The 27,952-nt window shown below is 45.2% G+C and overlaps 1 protein-coding gene across 1 annotated transcript in view; it reads right to left on the bottom strand.

The window, feature by feature from the left end:
- The window catches only part of TM9SF2 (transmembrane 9 superfamily member 2), a 35,061-nt gene extending 22,132 nt beyond the window's left edge, over positions 1–12,929 (bottom strand). Inside the window, exons 1-4 of the mRNA XM_075714053.1 lie at positions 12,798–12,929; positions 8,665–8,732; positions 7,431–7,524; positions 6,589–6,716 (exon numbers count right to left, since the gene is read on the bottom strand). Of these exons, the coding sequence (XP_075570168.1) occupies positions 6,589–6,716; positions 7,431–7,524; positions 8,665–8,732; positions 12,798–12,929 (422 nt within the window). The remainder of the gene's footprint in view (positions 1–6,588; positions 6,717–7,430; positions 7,525–8,664; positions 8,733–12,797) is intronic.
- Positions 12,930–27,952: the final 15,023 nt, after the last annotated feature.

Raw genomic sequence — 27,952 nt, forward strand, 5'->3', positions numbered from 1 at the left:
ATGATAAACCTCTATTAAATCCCCACTTATGCTACCTTGCTGATCCCTGTACAACATACTCCTAAACCATGCATCATTCATCACAGAGCCCAGCCACTTCCACTTTGTGAAGCTGTGGCTGAGGGGGACTGTCATTACCATAACAGACATAAACAGGGATTCTTCATGCCACTGGTTCTAAGGTTTTAGGGCAGTGTCCTGGTTTTGGCTGGGATAGAGTTCATTTTCTCCCTAGTAGCTGGTGTAGTGCTGTGTTTTGGATTTAGTTTGAGAATAATGTTGGTAACACGCTGATGGTTTAGCTGTTTCTAAGTACTGCTTACACTAGGTCAAGGACTTTTCAGCTTCCCATGCTCTGCCAGGTGCACAAGAAACTGGGAGGGGGCACAGGCAAGATAGTCGATCCAAACTGACCAAAGGGCTATTCCATCCATACCATATGACGTCATGCTCAGTATATAAACTGAGGGGAGTTGGCCAGGAAGCTGCGATCGCTGCTCAGGAAGTGGCTGGGTATCAGTCAGCGGGTGGTGAGCAATTGCATTGTGCATCACTTATTTTGTATATTATTATTATTCTTCTCCCTTCCTTTTCTGTCCTATTAAACTGTCTTTATCTCAACCCACGAATTTTACCTTTTTTTTTCTTCCCCCCCCTCCCAATTCTCTCTCCCATCCCACTGGGGAGGGGGAGACTAAGCGAATGGCTGTGTGGTGTTTAGCTGCCTGCCAGGTTAAACCACAACAGTCCTTTTTGGCACCCAACATGGGGCACAAAGGGTTCAGGATAACGACATATCTGACCAGAGTGTGTTAAAACAACTTTGTGATAAGCATTCATTATATTAATTTAATAGTCACCGGTCACAATGTTGATTTATTTGCTCTCAGGGTAGTTGTGCTTGTTCTCAGAGTTGTAACACCTTACTTGCTGTATGCACTCCCTGTGCTGCTGTTTATCACTTCTGGGAGCTGGATGAAAGTTACCGCTTTGCTGTACTATGTAACACTGGTTTATGGTATGATGAAAGTTATCAGTCATTTATTATGGTATGATGAAAGTTATCAGAGATTGTACTCAGCACTGCCGTCATTCCTGTACTTCAGGAGCCATCTCTCAGAAACTATTAATAATTACACTTTTTACCTCTTCTCCTCGGAGAGCCAATCTATGGGGGACACAGAAGGGGAGGCTTTCCCCAGCTCCTTCACCATCCCTTTCTCCTTCAGGCTAGTTACAACAGCTCTTGAGAATTTTTAATATCCTTGGGACATTCAAACCAGCATCTTCCTGCTGCTATGTCTCCTGAATGCAGTTCAGGTCTTGTTTAGGGTTAAACAACTATTTAAGAATATGATCCATAGATCAACCCCTGCGACAGGCGCTGCGGCCACTCCAACTCCCAAAATACACAATGCAGCTACTCAAACCCCATTGACAGGTGCTGCAGTGACTCTAACCCGCAGTGACAAACACTGCGGCTGAACTAGAGAATCAATCCATGCCAGTATCAGTCGCCCCTATACACAAGAAGAAATACACAAGAAGATCAGCTCATTTAGCAAGGGATGAAGATGAACCGGGGCCATCACGAGAAGAGGAATAAGAGGCAGAACCCACAAATGAGATGATAACCACCTGATCTCTGTCCCCGAGTGAGCTGTGAGATATGCAAAAAGATTTCAGTCATCATCCAGGTGAGCACATCATCACCCAGCTGCTCTGATGCTGGGATAACAGGGCCAGTATCCTGGAATTAGAGGACAGGGAAGCCAAGCAGCTGGGATCCCTTTCTGGGGAAGGGGGCATTGACAAAGCAATTGGAAAAGGGGCACAAGCCCTCAGCCTCTGGAGACAACTCCTGTCAGGTGTGAAGGGAAGGTATCCCTTCAAGGAAGATGTTATATATCGCCCAGGCAAGTGGACCACCATGGAGAGATGTATCCAGTACCTGAGGGAATTAGCTACGCTAGAGATGATTTAACGACGTGAACAACGAGCAGTTATCCGAAGATCCAGATGAAGTCAGATGCGCATGACCCATGTGGTGGAAGTTTGTATGCATGTGACGATGGTGCGCTCCAAACTCATTGGCAGTAATGACATAGAAAGACAGAGAGGAACCAGCAGTGGATGAATTGGCCGGCCAACTCTCGCAATATGCAGAAAGTCTCTCTTCTTCCCTATGGGCCTGTGTCTCGGCTGTGGAAAGACTGTCTGAAAAACTGTCCCGAGAATTCCAGCAACATAAAGAGGGTATGTCCTACTCCCCACCTGTATGGGCCAGTATCTCAGCCATTAGGAGTAAGCATCCCTCTACCCAAGAGAGAGGACACAGTGGATACACACCATGGGTCACCCTGTGGTTTTACCTGCGTGACCATGGAGAAGACATGAGGAAGTAGGATGGGAAATCTACCTCGGCCCTAGAGGCATGGCTACGTGAGTTGCAAAGAAAAACAAAAAGGAGGGTTCTTCCAGGAAAACTGCTGGTCGAGTCTCCAGTGGGCAATTCTGCAGAGTAGAAGGGCTGATCTTACCCCGATCTCAATAAAGTGACTCTGATTCGTATTCACAAGAAGTGAACAACAAATACTACGATCAGGACTAGAGGGGCCCTGCCTCCAGCCAGGTGGAGGAAAGGGACAACCAGGTTTACTGGACTGTGTGGATTTGATGGCCTGGCACATCAGACACACAGGAGTGTAAGGCTCTAGTGGACACCAGTGCACAGTGTACCCTAATGCCATCAAGCTATAGAGGGGCAGAACCCATCTGTATTTCTGGAGTGACAGGGGGATCCCCACAGCTAACTGTACTGGCGGCCGAAGTGAGCCTAAATGGGAATGAGTGGCAGAAGCACCCCATTGTGACTGGCCCAGAGGCTCCACGCATCCTTGGCACAGACTACCTCAGAAAAAGGTATTTCAAGGACCCAAAAGGGTAAAGTGGGCTTTTGGTATAGCTGCCTTTGAGCTGCCTTATTCATGAATATGAAACATGTGCTGCGATCGAACAGGCCAAGTGGTTAAAGCTTCTCTGATACGGAGAACAATGGCTGAAATATAAATATGGGGAGGCCTGGCAGATTGATTCTATCACTCTCCCACAAACCCACCAAGGCAAGCGCTATGTGCTCACCATGGTGGAAGCAACCACTGGATGGCTAGAAACATATCCTGTGCCCCATGCCACTGCCTGGAACACTATCCTGGGCCTTGAAAAGCAAGTGTTATGGTGACATGGCACCCCAGAAAGAATCGAGTCAGACAATGGAACTCATTTCCGAAACAACCTCACAGACACTTGGGCCAAAGAGCATGGCATTGAGCAGGTATATCACATCCCTTACCATGCACCAGCCTCCAGGAAAATCAAATGATAGGATGGACTGTTAAAGACTACCCTGAAAGCAATGGGTGGTGGGACATTCAAACATTAGCACACACATTTAGCAAAAGCCACCTGGTTAGTCAACACTAGGGGATTTGCCAATCGAGCTGGCCCTGCCCAATTAAAACTTTTATATACCGTAGAAGGAGATAAAGTCCCTGTAGTGCCTGTAAGTAATATGCTGAGGAAGACAGTCTGGGTTATTCCTGCCTCGGGCAAAGGCAAACCCATTCGTGGGATTGCTTTTGCTCAAGGACCTGGGTACACTTGGTGGGTAATGCAGAAGGATGGGGAAGTCTGATGTGTACCTCAAGGGGATTTGATTTTGGGTGAAAATAGCCAATGAATGGAATTGTATGATGTTAATTGCTATATAATACTGCATGGCTTCACTTTTATGATTGCTATATGCCCTATCAGCAGTATTACAGCAAGAATCATCCAGATTAATGAAGAATGAAATTTAATAAAACCAAGCAAAGTGCAGCAGTGATGGAACCAGAACTGGTTTCAACATGCAACAATCCAATATCACACACCATTTCTCCTGCCCCGAAAGACTTATGACAGATGGAGCCCAAAGTCATGGACTAAATGAACTCAATGGACATTTTAGAGGGATAGCCCACAGACTAAGGGAATGATATCTGTGTATATATCAAAAGACAGGAAAAGTGGTGGTGATTAAATCGGAATTTATTGGAAAGGGTAGAGACCTGGGCAAGATGCAGATAGCACAGGATAAGGGGTGGATACTGTCCTGGTTTCAGCTCGGATAGAGTTAATTTTCTCCCTAGTAGCTGGTGTAGTGCTGTGTTTTGGATTTAGTTTGAGAATAATGTTGGTAACATGCTGATGGTTTAGCTGTTGCTAAGTACTGCTTACACTAGTCAAGGACTTTTCAGCTTCCCATGCTCTGCCAGGTGCACAAGAAACTGGGAGGGGGCACAGCCAGGATAGTTGATCCAAACTGACCAAAGGGCTATTCCATACCACATGACGTCATGCTCAGTATATAAACCGGAGGGAGTTGGCCAGGGGGCAGCAATTGCTGCTCAGGAACTGTCCGGGTATCAGTCAGCGGGTGGTGAGCAATTGCATTGTGCATCACTTGCTTTATATATTATTAATATTTTCCCTTCCTTTTCTGTCCTATTAAGCTGTCTTTATCTCAACCCACGAATTTTACTTTTTTTTTTTTTCCAATTCTCTCCCCCATCCCACTGGGGAGGGGGATAGTAAGCGAATAGCTGTGTGGTGTTTAGCTGCCTGCCAGGTTAAACCACAACAGGCAGTGGGCCTAGCAAAAAACAAATAGTGAAAGTGCTGTTAAAAGACCTAAGAATACAGGAATATGTATAGAGTGACCTAAATTTAAAGGGAAGTTTTCACACTGAAAATAGAACTACATCTTACTAAAATCTGAACAGTCCTATCAATTAGCTGTACAGGCAAAAAGAAAAAAACTTAAACATGCTAAGTGTATTTATAAAACAATTTCATCTAAGGGGAAAAAACCAGTCTAAAGTACTTTCCTGTGTGATTAGTTTTACACAGTTCTGTTTAAGTTTCTGTATCAGTGGTCAGCTTAAGTTTTGGGCCTTCCTAAAAAAGCTGAATCTCTTTCAAAAAGAGTGACAGGGCCATAGCCTTGGGAAACTATTTTTCATTTATACACCAAAACATACAGGAACTTTTAAAGCTGAAGCTTTATGCCACACCAACATGCATCACTGAAATTCAAAGTGGTATAAATATTATAAATATATGCAGTATTTAATAGGAATATAATCAAATCCAGCACGTTTGCAGCTCCACTTATTTCAGCATTAGGCATATACACTCCAAATCCTAGTAAAAGTAGCTGTACCTTTCAGGGTTTCTTTATCACTTCCTGGTTCACTTACATAAACATATGGTTATTGCCTATGAACCCTTCTGACCTAATCTACCAACTTCTAATGACACTAATTTTCAAGATGCTCCCACAAAGACTTACATCAGCAAGCCACAGTTTATCCCTAAAAAAGGATATCCTATACTGATTCCCAAGAACAGTAGAAAAAGCACTCACTGCCTTTCCAGCATGGGTGGCTGTTTCAAAACTGAAGAACGGAATGTGACATTACAGAAAAACATTTAATGACAATGGCAACATTCAACATTTCACCCGTATTTTTACTAATGTATCATGAAAGTTTTTATCTAATTATATGAAGACTGAAACCTTTGTTTCTGTGAAGCAGGGAGCACATATCTGGAATCAGACAACATCAGTTAATTATGCTCATGTATTACTTGCGAAGACATGCCACAGGAACTCTGACAACTTCATGCCAAAGTTGTTCCACCCTTGCACCCAAAAGCTGCTGTTAGCATGGCATATCAACATACAGAGCACTACACTATACAATACAGGTAGGTATTGCTAGGTATTTCCAAGGTCAAGACAGAACCTGCTGATAAACATTTCCCAGCTTTTGGATGTGGGTGCAGTGCATGGCTAGATCCTAACTGAAAATCAGCATGAGATTCAGCATATGCATTCAGCCTTGCCCCACCCTTAATGCCCATTGGAAGAGGACCTCAATGTCCAAGCAGAAACAGAACCCCAGCGTGCTCCAAGATGACTCAGAGAATAGGAAAGGAGCACGTGTTTCTGCGTTCCTCTAAATTATTTCATTACTTAATTTTCATTGGCCACCTTTCACTTTCATATCCTGTAAGAGAAACAAGCTTTGTATAAAACTCTCTCGGAACCATTGATCCTATCTCCTGGACACAACATGTGAAGGGGAGTGCAAAGGCTCTTGAGGAAAACACAGGCAATACAGCAACAGAATGAAGGTCCCTTAAGACTTTTCTCAAGCTAGGGCAGGATTAACTTCTACATTTACAGGTGCAAAGAAATAGCAGTATCTTACAGTAAACACAGAGGCAGCACAAAAACTACACAAAGCTTTATGTTTGGAAGCAGGCTTGCTTCCATTATACCTGGTGCTTATCCTTCAAGTGAAGGAAATTTTTTTATGAAGACAACAAGCAATATAACATCTTTTGCAAGAACAGAAGGGTAATAGATTTGGTGCAAACACCTAGTGTTCAATCTGTATTAGCCTGCAAATACAAAATGATAAACGAAATTATGACCAACATACTAGACTAACCAATCTATGAATTTTGATATCAACTTACCAATGATGTTGATAATTCAGGAGCATACTTTTTTTCAAAAAGTCTAATTTCTGTTTATCTTCAGGCTTTGTGGTATCATATGTTTTTGTACAAACAGTTTTACACGTCTCCGGATTCTTGAATGTGAACTAAGAAAAATGAAAAGACGTATAAGCAAAAAGGTTGTAACAAACTTTGCGTCATTTCAGTATTTAACAAGTTTCCTCTATGCATTTATAATTGCTTATACTATTATAATAAAAACACCTAACAAATTACCAACATTCACCGTCCAGTGGAGGTTTTTATATTGGTGCATGCTATAAAACCCTCCTGTGCTCATTGTAGGAGTCCTACACTAAGAGCTCCTTGTTACTGATTAAAACCTCTTTTCTGCAATGATTTACCAGACAAGTCATTTGACCTCACAGCAGCAATGCTGTCCCAGGCAGATTCAGTTGATAACTTTCTCTCCTACTACATGTAGTTTAGTCAGCAGAAAAGACAAGCTGGCTAACACTATTTCCAATTCTTCCATTTTACAACTGCCATATTTTCAGATCTGGTTCCAAGAAATAGGAGTACTCAATTCCCTCTAACAAGGGGACAGCTGAGGAGCAAGAATCAGGTTTCGGCAGGTTCCAAAGAGAGAAGACAACCTCCACAGCATTTCAAGCTACAGCTTCATGATGCAAAGTGCATAGCTACAATTAGGTTAAATTGACAGATTTCTGTTATGTGGAATTTCAGATTTTGAAGCTCTTTGAGATAAAGGCCTTGTGAAGAGGCTCTTCAAGATTCTGACCCCCTTTGGTTACATTTGAATATACGTATTACCGAACACCCCTTGTCAGAGAACAAACCCTGTAAGGAGACGGTTCTATCCTCTCTCCAAACAATACTTGGCCAAGGTTTTCAGAGGGACGCTTCTTTCCTTCCGCTTGACAAAAATCAAACCTGAATTAGAGAAAAAAATACAAAAGTTAATAAAATATTCTCAGCTGCAAATATTAGACCTCAAACAGTGCTCCCAAATCAACACCATCACAAGCAAAGGAACTACACAGCTTTCCTTCTAGACAACAGTTTATTCCTTGAACCTGCAAAGCAAAGTGTGAAAATCACAGTCCCATTTTGAAAAAAACAAAATAAAACCAACAATCAAATCTCTTTATCAGCTATTTCAGAGCTTAGTTTATATTAAACATGGTAGCATAAAAGTTTCCTGTCTGAACAGGGATTTTAGCCAAGAATTAAACCTTCACACACTTCACATATTGTTTCATGACAGCTCTGAGAGAAAACCATGCAGGCCAGTTCTTGGGCGAGGGGGGATAATAAAAGAAAAAAAACCAAAAAACCAAAAAGACCCCACCACCAAAAAGCCCACCATACACACACACAGAGCTCCTTTACAATAAGCACTATTAAACAAACAGGTTATTGCAGTTTTATTCACCAATACACTTAACAGTACATCCTCCAAGTTTTTCCAGCCTAATTTCAACTATATCACATTTGTGTTCATTAAAGTGTAGACGTAACTAGTGCTTAACCTCTTCAATATTAACAGTCAAAATATTCTTTGAAGCAACAACTTTACATAGTTGTGCCAGGCACTGATACATTTTGTGCACTCCTATGATGTGTACCAAGACAACACTTAACACCTCATTAAGATAATTGATGGGAATTTCACACCTCATTACCACTTTAACTCATCTGGCTATAGGCTACTAAAGACAGCAGTAATACTTTGATCTCTAAAATGACAACTAATGCAGAAGAGTGAATATTACTTAAACACACACATTTTAACTTCAAGTTACTCTAAAGCAGTGATTCGACCTACATGAGGGCCTATGAATCCATGCGCTACTTCTAAAGTACGAGCAAAAACAACTGAGAAGGAAGCAATGTATGCATCCATCTGCTCGTTGAAAATTCTGTATTTGCAAACTTGCGTTAGCAAAATAAACAGATATTTCTCACTGGCAAACTGCTGTAGCAAGGTGTAGATAATACTTAAGATTAATTAAATTCATCTTTTTGGAAGAACTGACAACTAAAATGACACAAACAGTATAATATACTTACGCAGTATATTCGTAGGGAAGGACAGACTCTACAGAGTCAAGCCTGTTCACAAATAGCTCGATTCCAGACTGAAAGAGTGGAGATAATCAGCAGTTATATTAAAGCACTTCTTCGATTCTGACAGATATATATATATATATAGATTTGTGTGAATAAGGTAAAGGAAAGCTGAAAATGTAAGCTTTGTGTAATTATACATCTTGAAATGTAGAATCTTGTGTAATGAACTGTATCTGCTGAGAGCATAAGTAAAAACGCTATCTAATCATCACAAAAACAGCAACCACATGACAAAACCACTTTAAAGCTAACATAACCATTCAAACTACAAGACAGCAAGAAATCATGCACAAGAATAATACAATTACCAGAGTTGCCAGTGTTTTACTTTAAGGTACCAAGTTAGAGCCCTATTAGTCATAACCACAGCTTTTGTGTAATAAAAGTCTTAACATGAATGAAAGTACAGATGAGATCAGTACTTCTCCCTATAATTACGCGGCTCCACAATTTTATCTGTGTCGCAACTGAAAACTGAACTATGAGGATTTAAACAATGTATTCAGACATTCAGTGGTTTAAGTTTGAACAGAAGCCCTTTCCAAAGAGAAGGCAAGGATATCCACATTTACTTTCTTATAAAAGTTTATCAATAACTCTCGCAACTCTCAAGTAAGAACCTGAAATTCAGTCTGCTGTGGTTTCAGACTAGTTTGGTCTATACGCATTAATTACAGATGGGGTAGCCTGCTGCTATGGAAAGGCAGAGGTCTCTCACTCTTCCCTCTCAGTCTCAAAATCCCTTCCCTTATTCTAGTCCCGCGGTCCCAATATGTTTCAACTGTTCACCTTACCCTGTTTTTGGCAGTTATCTGCTTGCACAGTAAACCAATTCAACTGGCTAAACCAGCAAAAGACTTACCCCCCAAAAATTTTAAAGACAAGTTTTCAGCAGCATAGCAAGCTGAACTGTCATACTGTGCAATCAGACAAGAGCTGGAGAGAGCAAAAGGAAGGTGAGTGCTTTCAGGAATAAGACCTCTCCCTTTCAACAGCAAGGCATCTATTTTCTCACCAGGAATCAACAAGAGAGCTTTTCCTCCCTATGAAAATTCACTCAAGTTTAGCCAAACCAAGAAATTCTGGAGGGAAAAAAATTAAAAGATGGAATTGTTCACATGTGTCTGGAGCTCAGATACTTCAGTCAGGTGGTATGCTTTTACAGAGATACTGTAGTTGTCCACGTGTGAGTCAGGATGCAGTTCCACGAGCAGTAGGCACCTGTGAGATGTTAAATTGACTCATTAAGTGAAGACACCTTACTGCTCCTCTTTCCTGTGCCCTAAGCCATGCAGACCTGCTGCTGACCTCTGGGTAGTGCACACTTGTCATAATTCTGTAAGCCGCTTCAACTCACTAACACAGCAAAAAACTAGTCTGGCAAGAAGTTGGATAGTTTCCTGCCCTGTTAATAAGCTCAAAAAAGGGTTTAACAAGTAACACAGCTGGGATGATGCAGAGGACAGGAACACATTACCCCGAGGAAGACAGGAATGAAATCTCTCCCTTCCAGCAGCAAGGAATTAGACTGCCTCAGCTGGTCACAGAACCATGGCCTTAGATTAGCTATTTTTCATTGGAGGAGGAGATTTACTTGAATGCTTCAATTTTCCATAACAAGCATATGCGTTACTGCACATCAGCATCTCTGATAAACAATCTCCCATACAATGGCAAGGCCCCTTTGGAGCCATCAGTATTTTTTTAAACTCAGTAAGGATTCTTAATGTTCAGGCAAGAGTTACTGTTAAAGTCTGCATAGATCACATCCCATTTCCGATGATACTCCAACCAGAAACAGGAAAAGTAGGCAAGCTGAGTCTGCCCAAACAGATTAGTAGACAGCTTGGAGGAAGGGGGAAAGTCATGAGTTTCATCATTCTTGTGCTACATGGCCCACTAACAACATCCCATCCCATCTCACCAAGAGGACTGGAGAGCCACAGAGGTTAAAACAGACAAACAGTACCATTTAGAGATCCGGTCTGTGGATCTAAATCCTCAGGGCAGAGGAAAACTCAATATTATTACTGACATCATAATCAGTGCCAATTGTAAGAACTCAGCAAGAACATGTAAAAAATTAAGGTTGTCCAGGGAAGCTTAGTTTTACCCACTTACGTAAATATTAAGATGTAGCAATTATCTGATAACATATTGTTTCTCCTCACCAGGAACCAGACTACATTCAGTTGCTGACTACATGGAGAGACCTAGACATGAAGAGTGATTTAGGCTTCTCCACATGCCTATGTCTCACTTAGTACGTAAATGGCTGGCACGAGGTAGAGGAATGTAAGAGATGGCTAATTTCAGAAAGAGATTTTTGCAATAATACACCTGTTGAGGTTATCCTAAAATGTTTGGCTAGCCACATTACTTAAGGACCTCACTTCACATTTACAAAATGATAAATTCTCAGGATAAGGAGACAAACATTTTGTACATGTTATATGAGAAAAAAAAAAATAGAGAGACATCCGAGAAAGATGACCCCATAAGTGTCTCAGGTTGGTTACAAAAGACAGTAGGCAACCTGGTTTACTTGATTTAAAAAAAACCAAACCAATCTTTCTGCCATAATCTTAGCTTAAAACAGGAATAATTCAAACATAGCAATATTTTTCAGGGATGTTGGGAAAAACTACAAACTGCAGCTTAAAGGTCTTAGCCGGTACTTGAACAAAAAAAATTCCTTAGGAGGGTAGTGCAACACTGTAACAGGTCACCCAGGGAGGTGACAGATGCTCCATGCTTGGATGTTTTCAAGGCTTGTTTAAACAAAGGTAGAGCTGAGCTGATCTACTGTTGGCAACAGCCTTGCTTCAAGCATGAGGTTGGACTATGTGGCCTCCTGAGGTCACTTCCAAACACCATTTCTATGGTCCTATAAAAGAATGTCCACAGAACGTTTCAGTACTACAACAGAAACAGCACAGAAACAAGAGTGAAAAAATCCACAGCTATGTTAGGTGCAAGATTTGGCTGGTCTAAATGGAACAATATACTTAAAGAAGGGAAAAGACATTTACTGCAACTACACTTTCATTACCCGCTGATCAGTTTGGCTTATTACCTGCTCTACTGATTCATGACAGCAAATGGATAAAGTCAGTGCAAGGTATTTACCAAAAGCATACAGTTTAAATAGACTCTTATTCTGAAGAATCACGGACCAGTGTTTCATGCAATACAGAAGCCGAGAGATCACAAAGTGTGAGAGCCACTTTCAACAATAGGGAGGGAACTGATCATAAAAGTTACTGGTCTTGAACTTTCTCATTCAAATCTCAATGCACGGTCTGGCAGAATTTCCATCACAGCAGCAGCAAACAACTTCTAAAGCTCACCCAAAGGAGCAAAGAGTATTCTGAGTACAGACCCCCTACCAGCCGACACCCTTACAAATAAGTAATTTGGTTATGCAAACTTTGCTTGTCACTTATGTAGGTGTGAAAGTTAAGTTTAAGCTTCATGTGGGACTCTGGGGCCAGGAAGCCCCTACGCTTCAGATTCTTGCGGCCAGGAAGACACAGCACGGAAAAGCTGCCTTGATTTTATGTCTGCTTGCAGCCATCGGCTGCTCGCTCCTGCAAAGAATCACACACACACAGCCCGGCCACGACCTGTCAAGGCGATTCTTAACTTTCCGCAGCTTTCCAACGCGGACTTACACCGGCCCGAGAGATAAGCGGCCGCGGCTTCCTACTTCCGCAGCCTGACCGCAGCTCACGAGATGAGCCGATAGCCCTTTCCCCCTTCCCCGTCACCGCTTACAGCGGGAACCGAAACACGCTCAAAATCCCCGCAACAACAGTCCCGCGCCACCGGGGACGTTTGCTACGTTACAATGAAGCAGCGACAAACCCCCCCTGGGGGAATTAAAAAAAAAAACCCCAAAACCCCAACAAAAAACCCCAGCAAAACCCCAAACAACCCACACGCAACCTCCCACAGCAGAAGGATAAAACTCAGGCCGCGCAGCAACCCGGGCCGCAGGGGCTGCGAGAGGCCTCCCCTCAGCGCGGCGGGTCCCGGCCCGCCTCAGGGTCCGCCGCGGCCCCGCCGCTCACCTTGCACTCGGGCTTCTCCTTGCCGGCCTCGCAGAAGTTGACGGGCGCCAGGCCCGGCAGGTAGAAGGCGGCGGCGGGGGGCGCGGCGGCCGCCGCCAGAGCCGCGGCGACGAGGAGCCGCCGCAGAGCCATGGCGGGGCGACGGGGGCGCGGAGGAACGGCGGCGGCCTGCCGGGGGACGGGGGCGGGGGGGGACGGGGGTCCCTGGGCGCCTCTGGGCTCCTCCGGGCTCCGGTCGCGGCTTCGCCTCCCCCCGCCCTGACGGCCGCCACTTCCGGCTTGCCCGCGCGCGCGACACGTCACCCCTCGCGGCCCGCCTGGCGTAGGGCGAGGGGGCGGGGCCGGCGCACGCGACCGGCCGAGGCCGAGGCCGAGGCCGAGGCTTGCCCGTTCGCTTCCGGGGTAGCGCCCGGCCTGCCCCGGTTGCCATGGCAGCGCGGCGCCCTCCGCCCGCAGCGGCGAGCCCCGGCCCCGGCCCCGGCCCTCCCTTCCCTTCCCCTCCCCTCCGGCCCCGGCCGCCCAGGAACGACGGGAGAACGTCCACGGGCGGTGGGAGCGGCGCCCAGCAGCCTTTTGGGACCCCCGCCCGGTTGTCCCAGCGAGGCCTGGTCCCGCTCCCGGTCAGGCTGCCCTGGGCTTCACGGCTGTTCAACATTCATTGCTCCTTTTTAAACATAGTTTGCTTTCTTTCTTTCTTTTTTTTTTTTTTAAATTCTCAAGGGTTTCGCTATGGACAACTCTCCCCGGTTTCAAACTGAGCTTGGGGTGAGACCTACCGCCGGCTGAATGGAGCCGGGGAGGAGACAGACAGACAGACAGATGTTGGCCGTGCTGGATATTCCTTACAGCTCAACATTCCGGGTTCAACATCCGGGTTCAACCCGGGGCCGTGTTCCCTCAGTGTCGCTGGTGGCTGCCGTCGTGCGGCACCATTTACTGAAAAAAAATCCCACCAAAAAAACCCCTCCTATAGAAAGGGCAGGCATAAAAAGTCTGTTGTTTTGGTAATGTAGGAGAGGACATTGCTCAGATTCTTATTTTACTTTTCTCTACTTCCTAATGTTTTCCATCAGTTTGGGTTTGTGCAGCTTTAGAAACTCCAAATAACAGCCTCTTATGAAAACCAATTTATAAATGTTGCAGTGTTTCCGCTAATTTCCTTGATTCACATGTCTTTTATTTCCTTTCTTCTATTTATTACAGGGTTCGGGGGATACATCTGTTGTTCACACAATCCTACCCACAGCCCAGGTCTTTAGGTATTGACAGTACAGTTGGTAAGGAATGAGCAGGGCTGTCCAAAGGGACGTCTGCTCTCTGTCCTGTCATGCAACATCCAGGTGCCCGAGAAAGCAATAAATGAGTATTCCTGGCTACAGTGGCCGGCCTGTCCATGGCAGTGTGGAGCTCCAGGCGGGTTAATTCACGTGGCGCCTGACCGGATGCAGTGTTGAGCATCTAAGCGCCTGGGCCACATAATGTAATCCTTAGGTAAGGTTATTTGAATAATATTTTTGTATATTTTCTACATTACATAAGCCATTCTTAGTTTTATATATATACATGTTAATTTTTTGAACTCTCTATATTTAACATTTAAGTTGTTCATCTACCTTTCTCGTTCCTAGGTCTAATTCCTACTTGTCTCATCCTGTAGGTATCCTAAGAGCACAATTATAAGATCAAGCACTGTGACAAGCGCAGCTGGAGAAGAATTCCCAGTTCCCTCTTTTTATTTAAAATTGCTCATGGTTAGGGTAATCAGGTAGTAAATGACCCAAGTTCAGTTTCTCTTCTGCCACAAGGGAGTTCAAACATACCTCCCATTTCCCAGGTTAATATTCCAAGCAAATTACTTCTGTGGGCCTAATTCCTTTCCTTTGCATGAGAGAATATTTAAAAGCCTTTGCCCATTTAATCCTCATCTTCCTTGAGAATGCTCCAAAAGCCTCACGATGCGTAGGAGTTGCGGTGTCCTTTGTGATCTGTCAAAGTCCCTCATCTTACTCTGCCTTTGTGACTACAAAACCTGCTGACTCAGCGCGATTTTAAGGGGTGCTCTGCCAGTTGGTGCAAAGAGCATTTTGGTGGATGTGATGCCGTATGCTATGATGCCCTCTCCTCTCTGCTCTACAAAGATGACATGGAAAAACATTTTTTAGGCTGTGTTATTAATTCAATATAGCAACTATAACCATGGGTTATAATCCCAGGAATGGCCATGGTCCTTGAGATCCAATTTAAGCCTGGGCAAAACCCACCTCCTCTAATTTAATGAGAACTTCAGTGGGAATTTGCTTGATAATTTCTCATCTTAGATTCCCCCCCTACGGGTTTTACAGCCATAGGTTACAATTCAGGGGGTGTGGTTTTAGTACCAGAAGAACAAGTACCACAGGTTTTATCATCAGAAATTTCAAGGTTATGCAGGACTGTGAAATAAAACATAGGAAAACAATGTTTCAGAGAGTAATGAACCAACACAAGCCAAAGCAAAAGAACAAAAGCCTGGGGTTTTTTCCCAAGAAATTTTTGTGATAAGAAAATACAAAGATAAGAATATAGAGTGGTCAGAAACTGCTGGGAAAATAAGTGTCACTCCTTGAAAAAAATTACTGTTCTTTTTATCAGAAACTTGTGAATAACTTTTGCTATTTCTGTAGTGGTTCTCAACTTTTGGTACTCACGTCTGGGCTGTGAGGGGTGCCTCCTTCATTTGGGGATTCACAGCTCTCATAGTTTAGTTCTTCATTTCAGAAACAAACTCTTAAATGCCCCTTGTATACTCCAGCTCAGTGACTAGTGCCTTCTCCCAGCACATTCCCTCCTTTGCCCAAGGGCACTGAAACCCACTTTTGTCACTATAGTGCCTTAGCAGCTGAGCTGTGGGGCTGTTCCACTTGCTGTGGAACAGATAAATACTCCTTGCTGTGGAAGATGCAAGCACACCATTGATTCCCCCGCTACAGGTTTTACAGCCACAGGTTACAATTCAGTGGCTGTGATTTTAGTACCAGAAGAGCAGAAGAATACTCTGCTGCATAACATTTAGGGTGCTAACTGGATACATCTAACATCCACTTTACTGCTAATAGTAATTAATTTTTTTTTTTAATGTTTAATATAAACTATATGTTTGCAGCCTGGAACCCAAATCTCCCTTCTTGCAGATGCGTTCCCCTAACAACTAAAATACAGAGTTTTGTAAATGAGTGTGCTCTTTTTCTCTCCCAAGACAATTGGCACCAGTAACTTAATGACAGATTTCATTCTTGGGGGGAAATCCCCTGCTGTTGAGCAGCTCCTAGACTGGTAGTTTGGTCATTTTTCTAGAAAGCAAGAAGTATGGGTGAGGACCTCATCAGGTGGAGGTGGAAGTTGAATTAAAGTCCCAGTTGGCTGTACTAAGGATGATTGCTGGTAACAATTTCCACCCAGCAGGTGCATCAAGTGTGTCTGAGAACTTCTCACAGATGAAACAGGTGAAGGATTATGGTTTGTGAAGGCTGATGCTGCTTTGGCCTGAGGAGATTTGAGCAGTGCAGTCCTGGTAAGCATAAGGTACTTTTGCGAGTGATCAGAAGACAACCTTTAGGGAACTTTGAGCCTGAAAACAGAGGGGGCTGTGTACCTGAGATGACAGCAGAGCAGGGTTACAGCTCTGTGCCTCAAGTGGAAATCGAGTACATCAAGTGCCCCAGTCCTTTTGTGGATCCAAAGCTTCCTTGGCAATAGCAATGTGTTATTGACCACGTTACCTGTGGGACTGGTGGGAGTGGAGGCATGGCGTGAGCACCCCCCAGCCCACGCAGATGGATGGCAGCACTGTCTGTGAAGCACCCGGGCAGAGATCCTGCTGGTCTCCTTCCCTCTTTCCCAAGGCACAGTCCTCCGGTGGGTAGGTGTTGGCCTCCTGCAGCTCAGGCCCATAGCAGGAGTCGTGTTGCAACCTGCGAATACTCTGCGGGGCTTGGTGGCATGTGAGGTGTGCTTCTCCTCTGGGTCAGAGTAGAGCTGCAGTGTTCCAGGAAAAGTATATCCTTTTGAACAAAAGCCAGTTCACTACCTAAGTAAACAGTGCAGCGTTTGGAATAGTCACACAGCATGTAGAAACTCATGTGGTTGTGCTGTTGGTATCTTTGGTTTTATGACTTGCAAGTCTGTTTGGTTTTGGGGCTTTTGTTCTTTTTAATCTTTGTTCAGACATTAGATCCAGCGCCTCCCATGACTTTATGACCAGCTTCAAATTAATATTTAACACAAATCCTTTCAGGCTCTTGGTGTAGTATAGAGGCCTATCTCCTTTTCCCCACTACTTCATGTGGTGCTAGAAATGTGCAATCAGTCTGATACCTGACTGCCCAAACTAAAAAGAGAAAGGACTGACTGAATAAAACAGGCAGAGAAGAGCTCTGTAAGTTAAAAACCACTACTGAATTACATCTCAAAAGAAAATGCTGAGATGATTATACAGCCATCACTATATATTTAAGGCTAAATTCAGCTCAGCTGACTCCTTTGCCTAGGCAATGGGGCAGAGCCTTTGGAGAAATGAGTGTGCCAAGAGGGACCTGCCAATGCCTTGCAGCAAATGCAAACCAGACTCCCTCCAGGAGGGAGAGGGGGCACGTGGCCCCAGCTACTGCGGTCTGAGCACTGACGGCCTGGGCAGCAGCTGCATTTATGACTCTCTTCAGCACTTGCTATAGGTAAGGTTTCTGTGAGGTCCCTGGTGAATTTTAAACCAGCACAAAAGAAAGTGTGGGAAGATTGCTGCCTGCCTGGCCCATGTCTGCCATGTTTGGAGCGGGTCTGGTTCAGGCTGCACCAATTTGTTCAGCCCTCAGTGTGTAGTGATATAATTGCTGTTCACATTAGTACCAATTATAGGCATTGGGAAGAAACAAACCTTTGTACAGGAATATGTTTGTGGATAAAACAAAGGGGAATGCTTTCTTTTTTATAGCTCTATGAGCTCCAAATCAATTGAGCTGGTTACTTGTTCAGCAGTGAGCATGGTCAGTAATTAATAGTTTCACTGTAAGCTTAAATATCCAAGCTTATCCAAGTTTCCAAACTTAAATATCACTCTTGCTGATCACTGTTTTCTATCAACTGGGAAAAGAAGAATCTGTATTTTTTCTTTTCTCCTTCAAGAAGAGACTGTTCAGGATCTTTGACAAGAGTTTAAACTAGATTTTGGGAGGAAAAAAAAAGAAAAAAATTGTGTAATAATCTATATCAAAATGATTCAAAATGTAAGCGGGGACACACAGACACACACAGAAGAGACACCATCTGGTTATTAGCAGTTAACCTAATGGTCACATTTCTCAAGTATTCTGTCCTTGCCCTGTATCCTTCTGTGGCGTGATGTATTAACGCATGCAATCAGCCACATTAATTGATAAAGACCTTTCCCCGAGTCCAGTTCCTGGTGGTGAACTTTGCACCATTGTAAAGCAAATCACATTTATGAAATTGAGATTATGGGAAGCCTTCTGGAACAATGCGGTGAAGGCTGCAGAGCTGATTTGGGATGTGGCTGCTGGAAATCTAGACAAGAACCATGATGGTAATGAGGCAGTTAAATCCTTTTGAGACTCCTATTTTTCCACTAATTTCAATTGGGAATTATGTGCCAAATTAGGAGCCGAGTGTTCATGTACACTGGGTTTGCACTGTGCTTCTTAGGTTTTAATTTCAGTCCTTGAATTTTGTAAATGGTATGATGGGTATTTTTTGACACATAGAAAGAGTATTTGTTGTAATGACACCCCCCCCTGCCCCCCAGTACTGCAGGAACTGCTCTACCAGATATCTGGCACTGCCTGGTATTCAAGTCTCTAACAACAACTACAGAGCGCTCCGTAAGAAGCACTGTTCAGAAAGGGAGTTTCTCAAGAATCCCTTCAGTTCCTGGAATTTTATGCCCTGAAGCATGAGAAAGGTTATCTGTTGTAACTTTTTGTCCTACTTTATCAATGTGATCTAACTTGCAACCATGACTGTTCCTCTTAAAGGCTTAAGGCTTTTTAGATTTCAAAATACTTTGGTCTCAGTTATGACATAGTGTATCTTCGCTTGATAAACAAGTTATGAATTATGTAAGAGAAATCTCTTTCTTTGTTTCAAATCTGGAGCTTTTAAGTTTCATCCCCTACTCCCAGTGTTGAAGAAGGGGGTAGATGGCAGAGCCCAGTTTCCCCACTCTGCATCACCAGGCATCTCTCATGACTACTCCTTATGCTAACCTGTCTGAGGGAAAAATCTCAGCCCCAGTGTCAATCAAGCTCCGAGGACTATTCCTATCAAAATAAAAAATATCCTGAGCTGGTGAAGAGGCATCCTCTAATACACAAGGTTTTCAAATAGCAGAGAAAGCAGGACTGGGACAAAGCGATGCTGGAGTTACAGTGTCCCTACCCCTTGGGCCCTAACCCATGCTGAAGTAGATCCGTGGGAACCACCAGCTCAAATGATGTATGGGTTGTCCTAAACTGCACCGAGCATCAAGCTGGTACCCTTCTCAGATGCTACAGAAACAGCTACAAGTCACCTTTGCCCCATCAGGCAGCTGCAGCGGGCACAGCTCTATGGGACGGCTGTTGTACCCGGTGAGGTAGGTGGGTCCTTGGGCATCCTCCCCGGGATGCCACCAGTGGGAAGGTGGCCTGAGGAAGGCCTCCAGCGGTCCTGCGGCCGGGCCACGCTTCAGCTGAGCATTTAATGTTTGGAGCACTTACCTGGGCTCATCCACCCGCGAGCAAACGCTAGTCCACGTGGCCGATTCCTGCCTCTCGTGCTGGGGTCAGAGCAAGTGCTGCCTGGCAGGAGACGGGTGAAAAGATCATGAAAGAAGTGGCTATCAGCTAGTGACTTGTGCTGGGAGGCAGCGGGCGAGTAACCTTGCTCCATTTTATGGTAGTGCTTCACCTGCAAGTGCCCGCTGTGAGTGAAATTGCCTGGGCTGGTGCTGTCCTTTATCAATTTTGCTCTCAGCAGGCTTCCCAGGTGAAGCATTTCATTGTGGGAGTCGGACTCTGCTCTCTCCTTGACAGCCTGAAATAGAAAGTGGGGAAGGAAAAGAAGGTAGTAAATGGACAGAGAAAAGCAAAAACAGGACAGAGAGCAGCAAGAAGAGGCATGTGTGTTAAATGGTAATGGTAATTCAGTGCACCCAGCACTCTAATTCTGGGGGCATTTGACACTGAAAAGAGCTTTTAAGCTCTACACTTAGAAGTAAAAGAACTTTACAATTAGAAGTGAAAAATTACGGTGAATAATATTATGTTTAAAATACTATGTAAAATGATGTGGGTAAAACTAAAAGATATTTTTCTTTATCTTCAGCCTAACAGAATTATAGTGGCTGTTTCTGGGAGAAATCTAGGCAAAAATTATTTTTTCCTGTTTTTCTAAAGTCTGCATTTCAGATTTATATGCCTGGATTTTTGTGGGGTTTGGTTGTTTTGGTTTTTTTTTCTGGTTGCCCTTTCTTAAGACAACCTGCGTGTGACTTTCAGTGTTGCTGGGTGCCTGATGACACTTCCCTTGACTTCAGAGCGAAATTCAGCATCCAAGATGAGAACCGTGCAAAATCAGTAACCGCATGTGAACGTCTGACTGCCTGTTACTGGAGAAAGAAGCCCGTTGATTCAGGAATGACGACGTCGACGCAGCTTTAAAGGTCACAGACCCATCTCTTTCCAGCCAGTTACATCCTAGGGCTTACGGGAGTGGAGGACAGCACAGAGCCGAAGCGTTTGAGCTGGTTCCCGGCTCCTAGGGGAATTGCTTGCATGGTGACTAGGAGGCTGATTGCAGAGCCGCAAGCATCGTGATTCAGCTGCGGTGAGCTGATACCTTGAGCCAGGTCCCTGCGTGCAGCAGGGGACACGGGGAAGTGATGCCTGTACCTCCTGTAGGATACATCCGACAGCAGCAGAAACTCTGTCCTAGATACGTGTTCGGGAGCCGACTGCACCGTGTAGCCCGTCCCTGAAGTTTTGGGGATAAAGAGTGGCTTTTTGTTTCAGTGACGTGAGGCGTACGCAGCTGTACCTGGTGGCAGGTGGTTTGCTGCTGGTTAACGTGGGAAAACTGGTTGAGACGCTGCTGCTGGAGGAAGGCGATCTGGGTGGAAAAGATCACAAATCAGCAGAGCTCTCAAGTTTCAGGAGAGGAGGGAGCAAAAGCAATGGACTAATGAACTTAAGCCAGAAGACTTCAACCCGCTCAAAGAATTGGTAAATGCAGTCTTGTGGAAAGGAATTTTAATGGGAAAGGGAGCCCGGGAGAACTGTCGGCTCCTAAAAGAGGCACCGAAGATGCGATGAAAAACCACCCTGATGCAGGAGGCTCGCAGCAAGAATGGGGAGAGGCCATTGTGGCTACCTAGGAGGATGACCTGAAAGTCAAAAAGATGGTGTAAAAGGTGGCTTGCAGCCAGGCGGTACAAGGAAACCTAACGCTGTCCCGTATGAAACTCTCACGGGCAAACTAGGGACATGTGGTCTTCATTAAACTACTGTAAAGTGGGGTAAAAAGGAGGCAAGGGATCAGGCAAGCCTGTGGAAGACAGAAGAGGAAGAAAGAGGTGTGGAGAGGGAAGGCGGCACAAAATGGGGTAACCTTTTTTCCTCTGCAAATAACAAAAAAAGGTCCAAAATAAAAAACCCAAACACAATATTACACATCTAGTGTTGCAGTTTCATGCAAATGCCTTTGTATTCATAGCAATGGTGTGCGACTAAATAGAACCTGATTTGCCAGATCAGTAAATACAAACCTGCCCTATGCCGACAAAAATATTAAGATCCTTTGCATGAAGATTTTTGTTTTCTCAAATGAGGGAGAAAAGCAAGCAAACCCACTGCAACTCCTCCCATAATGAAGTTTCCTTTTATATTCCAGAGGGTGGGGTCTCTTAAGTACCCAAATTTGAATGATTAACAAAAAAATCAAGAGGTGCATTTTTCTAATGGGTAGACTACAATAGGCAGTTTTGCCAGCTCCCACCCACAAACTGGTTTAATAATGTTATTTGCCCTCATTTGCAACTAAACTTCTTTCTTAGGTTGCCCTTTGCAAGGTGATTTCTTAGGTGTGCTTAGATAATTCAGGGGAAGGAGTGCAGCAGGAGCGAGGGGTCCTTCTATTGATTTTTGTATGAGATCTCCTTTGAGAACCTGTCCCAGCCATTACTTCACATGCTCTAGAAATTTTTGTCAATATGTCCCAATCAGTAACAGGACGGAGGTTACTCTAAAACTTAATCAAAGTAACAATCAATGGGATTAGGATGTCAAAAATTGATATAAAACATCAGCTAGGAGAATTATTATCTCTGTTATTCTGTGCTGTAAATTCATTGTAACCTAGAGGAATTCTGGAAATTTCAAATCACATTCTGATTTATGTCTCTCACACCCCACCAAAGATAATAAGATCACGCAGATTACAGATAAACACAAAATTGCCTCTTTGATTTATGACTGGTGGGAGGAAGGTTGATCAGATATGAAAAAATCTGTGCATGTTATTTACATAGACAAGAGACAGAAATGCTTGGGAGGTTCTGGTGAAAAGATGATGGCTCTCTCGGTGACCTTTTCTCTCTGGAAATTACAGTACTTTTCCTGGGAGAATCACTTGCCGTGCTATATATAAATGCAGGAGCAGAAAATAGAGGCTGTAGTGAAAAGATCTCACCTGATCTGTTAGTTTGCTAACAACGTGAATCTCAGGATACTTAAAATGAAAATAATCTATAAAGACTTCTACATGGTGAGTAGGTCTGCAAAGGTTACTTTGCACTGCTCAGAAAGAGGCATTCATTTGCCGCTCTCGGATTTGCATGAGAAGGAATACAGTGCAATGCTGCTGAGAAAATGGAAAGGTAACACAACCCAAAATCTGCCAAGGCCAAGATTTTGGCAAGTCAGCTTTTTTTTTTTTTTTTTTTTCAGATTAGGTGGTCTCCTAAAGAGTATGACTTTGTCATGTGCAGAACACTTGTCATCCTAAACTAAAATAATAGAAAATTTAACTGTGGAAAGGGTGATTACTGTTCTGACATTACATGGTGCTGTGCTGTATTCACAGATACTCAAACTGGATGCACTGGCCAGTGTATGGTATGTGGATGTTTCACAGGGTATGTGGATGAGTTTCTATACTGTTGCCCCTTGATATAGGTGAGTGAGTGCAGAGTGGTAGTCTGGCAGGCTGGCAATGCATATGGCAGTACAGTCTATGGATTCATATGGACCGTAGTGCCTCTTAGTGCTGTATTTGTGATTGGAGCATGTTGCGTGCTCTAGGACTTTTGCAAGCCAAAATAAAAGAGCAATCCGTGGTGGCTTGGCCTGCCAAGAATGGTGAATCTGGAAGCCATTACAGACAATCAACAGCTGAGTCTGATAGTGCCTCGGCACCTCTGGTGCAGTGGGAAGGCTTCATAAAGGACATTCTTATATATTTGTATGATCTGGCTGAATGGAAAATACCTGCAGCTGAATATGTGACCTGTGCATTCAGTGCTCTGAGTTGGGTGCTGTGTTTGGATTGCAGCAAGTTATATGTCTAGTCATCTATGTAGCATTGCGTTGATTGTTTGCAACTTCTCTGAAATTTCATCCATGCTAGTGAAGTAGGCCAGTGCCTAAATTGATGGATTTTACATAAAGAAATGAGATCACAGAATCACAGAAATGTTGGTTGGATGGGACCTGGAGATCACCTGACTTGAAACAGGACTACCACCAACATTATACCATTAGGTCAGCTGTGCCTTTATCTAGCCAAGTCATAAAAAGCTGCCAAGGAAGCAGCTGCCACCACCTCTCTGGAGCACCTGCTGGAGAAGGTTTTCCTAATGGCCAGCCTGAACCTCCCCATCTGCCCTGTGTGGCCATTGCCCATTGTTACGTCCTCTGGCACCACCAAGAGGAGTTTGGCTCTGTCATCTTTGTACCTGCTCTTCAGGCAGCCGCAGGCTGCTGGTCCACCACCCTTCCGGCTCCTCTTCACCAGGCAAAATGAGCCCAGCTCCCTCCACCTCTCTCACAGCACACCTGTGCTCCAGACCCCGGACCGTGGTGGCAGCCCTCAACCCTGACCTCTCCAGTTTTTCCACATCCCCCTTGAAGCAGGGGTCCCAAAACAGGATGCTGTACTCCAGGCACAGACCTACCAATGCCATGCAGGAGTCCAGTTCAATCTGCTGGCCACCTGCCACCTTCCTCCCAGCACTGCTGAGCATGCAGTTTGCAGTTACTTGCAATGGGATCCTACTGTAGTCCCGTATTCCTCTTGTCACCCACCATAACCCCCAGGGCCTTTTCAGCAGAGCTCGCTCTTCTCAGCTTGGGGTCCCAGTCACAGAACTTTTCACGTCTCCTTGTTGAACTTCATGGGCTTTCTGCTGGTGCAGTGCTTAGGTTTTTGGGGTCTATTGACGCTCTAACATTCAGCTTGTCAGCCACGCCTTTAGTACCATCTGCAGATTTGTTTGAAGATGATACATTTACGGATTTGCATTCTGCCTCCTCATTCAGGTCTTTGATGAGAATAAGGAAGGATACTGGCACCAGTATCAACCCCTGGGGCACTCTGCTTGTTAGTAGCTGCCAACTGGACATCAAGATGTTGATCACTGTCCTTCAAGCTCCATGGCCCAAGGAATTGTCAAGTCACCTAACAGGCATCGGACCATCCAACAGATGTTCAGCCCAGACTTCCTCAGTTCCCAAACGTAGGTGTCATGCAGTGGTCTGCCACTCACTCAAGGCTCTTTCTCATTTTGGCTTGCCTTCTGATACATGGGACAAGACACAGAAACAGCTGATGTTGTTGCTGTGGTAAGGCTAGCTGGTTCTTGGGCTTGCTCTTGTAATTTTTCACAGTATACTGGTGATGCAGTAACACAGCTCCAGGATCTGCTAACTCTTTCAGTTGGTCACAGCCCCCAGTAGTCTCTCAGCCCGTACCTCTGTGACACCACACGCCTTGGTCTTGCAGGGACACTGAAAAGATCTTTTCTTCTTCTTGGCTTTCTTGATTTTCCACACCTGCCTTTGTTTTTCTTAAGCTTCACATATCCATCTTCATTCATTTCTCTTCTATCCAGGTGTTTTTCCCTGAATGGTGCCCACCAACTGCTGGCAGGCCAACCCTGGCCCTGCCTCTGTCACTAACATGGAGCATTAGTGCTGGAGGTCCCAGGCAAAAAGCAGCTCCTGTGGGTGGGGAATCACCTGCGGGAGGGCATGGCCATGGCCCACTGCCCTTTCTCCTGCTCTTTGCGCCCTCACCAAGCCAAATAACGAAGCATTTGTTCTTGACAAGCGGATGGGGCTGAATTGGCAAGGAGCCCGGATTCCTTATAACTTAATCTCTGTCTACTCAGCTGTAAGTAAAGAGAGTTTTGTCCCAAAAGAATGTGATTCCTTTGGCTTTGCCACCAAATATTTGCTCACTGACATCTTTTTTTTTCTCATACTGTTATCCCAAGAGAAGAAATGGAGAGTTAGATTTCCAGCTACTGAGAAAAATGATCTGTGGGCAGGGGAGGATGGATGTGAGGCCATTCACTAAAAGGCACATTACTTCTGATGAGGATATCATGCCACTTACAAGCTTTTATCTCTCTGTAAAATGCTGTGCTGCCTCAGGTATCATAATAGAAGGAATTCAAGCCATAGGGAAGTGTGGTCTTCCATTTACTCCAAGGAAATCGCACTGAGACAGATGAGCTGAGGAATTCCTGTAGACAGACTGCAAAGTCTCATGGTAGGCTGTTCCTCTGAGGAGCTTTGGAGACTATCTAGAATTTTCACTGCACTGGAAAGCCTATTTGTTAGGAATGGACAAAAAATGAAATCAATAATATTGATTGGCAGGTGTGGAGATACTACTACCTGGCATCAAGCCGAGGCTGAAGTCAGGAACACAGACTATGAACATATCAGATATTCCTGATATGTCCTGAAAGTTTTCTAGCCCCCAGAAAAGGCAATACTTTCCATTTTACCTCCCTGGTAAGATTAAATTGTCCCCTGCTGGGACTGGGGAGCTCCTGATGGGCCCATCCTGTGTAATGAGTGAGGACAACTCCTGCAAAAGGAGCCAGGCTTTGAACTCCTGAGTTTTACCCATGCTGGCTGCACCAAGAGCCTGGTTTGTCTAAACAGCCAGACAGGAGCGATATCATCTGGTCAGGAGTCGGTGCAGGGATGGAGGGCAGGACTGCACAGGGCATGGCGGGCTGGCAGGAGCGCGGGAGGAGTTGGCTCCATTCCTGAAGCTGTATGCTTTTCCTGCACCCGTGGTAGGAACCTGTAATGTAAATTATCCGTCCGCCCCAGGGCTGAGAGCAGAGAACACCTGACGTGGCACTGGCAAAGTGAAGGATCTGGTGCAGAAAACCAGCACTGCAGGTAGGCAGGCAGCGAAGACCCGACCACAGAGGGCACCCACCATCTCTTGCTAGTGCTAGTTGGGGCTATATTTAGATTATTCGGTTAATGAATAAAAGATATGTGAGAAAATAGCTGCTACTTCTGTGTGCGTAGTGACGGCACTTGGTGGCACTTCAGAGGCCAAGAAGCCATACCTAAGGCTACCCTGAAAACACTCGGGGAGCGTGGGCACCCTGAGCTGTGCCAGTTTCCTGCTTCCATGTTGCTCTCCGCATCCTCGCTGGCCCCGGCAGAAAGAGGAGGCTGTACCGGCCGGCGAGCGGTCCCCACTTCAGCTGCAGCGGTGCCCACTCCGAGTGGAGCAGCCACGCGTGTCCGCCCCGCGCTGCCGAACAAAAGGCTGCCAACCTGCTCCAGACCTCGGGCCGGGCCCCCGAGGACGGCTGCTGAACTCTCCCCTGCTGCCTGTTGATAAGCTTTGGTGCTTTGCAGTTCCCCTTTCCAATTACCGGCCCCGCTCCCCGTGCTGGCTGGGCCTGGCGTGTGCCGTCGTCTGGGCAAGGACGTGGGGGCTGTGGGGCTTGGGGAGGGAGGAGACGGAGAAGCAGTGGGGCAGAGCAGGGACGTGCATCAGTCACTGGGAGGGCATCATCTCGCAGCTGCCTTTTGCAGAAGTCCTTGGAGGTGCCTGCACGCCTGAGGATGGGGTTGTCCGGATGAACCACGCAGAAGTGGCCCTTATGTGAGTTACCTGTAGGAAAAATCTTTCTAAGTGTTAGGACAGGGACTCGGCGAGTACCTGGGTGAAGGATGTTGTGGCATGTCTGCAACTGGAGGCCAGGTGATAGAAATACCTTTCTGAAATGGCTTGGGTATAATTGACTGTTTTGGGGGCGTGGAAACAGGGAGGGCAAGCCCTGCTACTCTTTTTTAATTCAGCTGCATTGCTGTATTGCTAAAAGAAGCTTGAGGGGATTGTCCATATAAATCTAAAGATACAACAGCTAAATACCAACGCCACTATTCTAGGTCTTGTGGGCTTGATGCTTTCCCTTATCATAGGCACATTCCCATTTCTATAACATCCACGTAAAGTTATTTGAAGCTCCAGAACTGACCTCCTGTGGCGCTGGGTCAACAAGCAGCAATCCTGCAGTCATCGGCTAGCTGCTCGCTCACATTGCAGCGGCACTGGCATGAGGCAGGGTGCCCAGCGAGGTGCCTAGTGGAAATCCCGTCTGGCATAAGGCTGGTGCCCTCCTCTTGCCTCCTCCTGATGCAGGCAGAGCACTGCCGAGTGCCAGGCATCCCTATGGCATGTTTTGTACCCGAGACTGCTTTGCAAGTAGGACAAATTATGGCAGAGCTTGTGCAGCCGGAGTTGCTAAGAAGGGATAGATGAGCAACTTCAGGACTGCAGAGGGCAAAAGTGGGCAGCTGGCATCTTCGTTTCCCCCACATCCCTAAATTCCCTTTTCCTGGGAGCTGGGCTCCTAACCCAGGCTGGCACTGAGGTTTTATTGGTGTGAGACTGGAATCTGGCTCAGACTGCCACTGCAGGGACTGCGCTCCGCAATTAGCTTGGAAAAGAGGTCTCCAGAGGGACAAAGGGTTTCTCACCACAAGAAAGCGCTCACTGTTGAAGTGTCAGTTCGAAAGCAAATCTTATCTGAGTTGAGAACAAAGAGGCTGCTGGCTGGGTTAGAGCTTTTAATATTTTAAAGAGCTCCC

This window comes from Pelecanus crispus, chromosome 1 (assembly GCF_030463565.1).
Source record: "Pelecanus crispus isolate bPelCri1 chromosome 1, bPelCri1.pri, whole genome shotgun sequence".
In the NCBI taxonomy this organism is placed as follows: domain Eukaryota; kingdom Metazoa; phylum Chordata; class Aves; order Pelecaniformes; family Pelecanidae; genus Pelecanus; species Pelecanus crispus.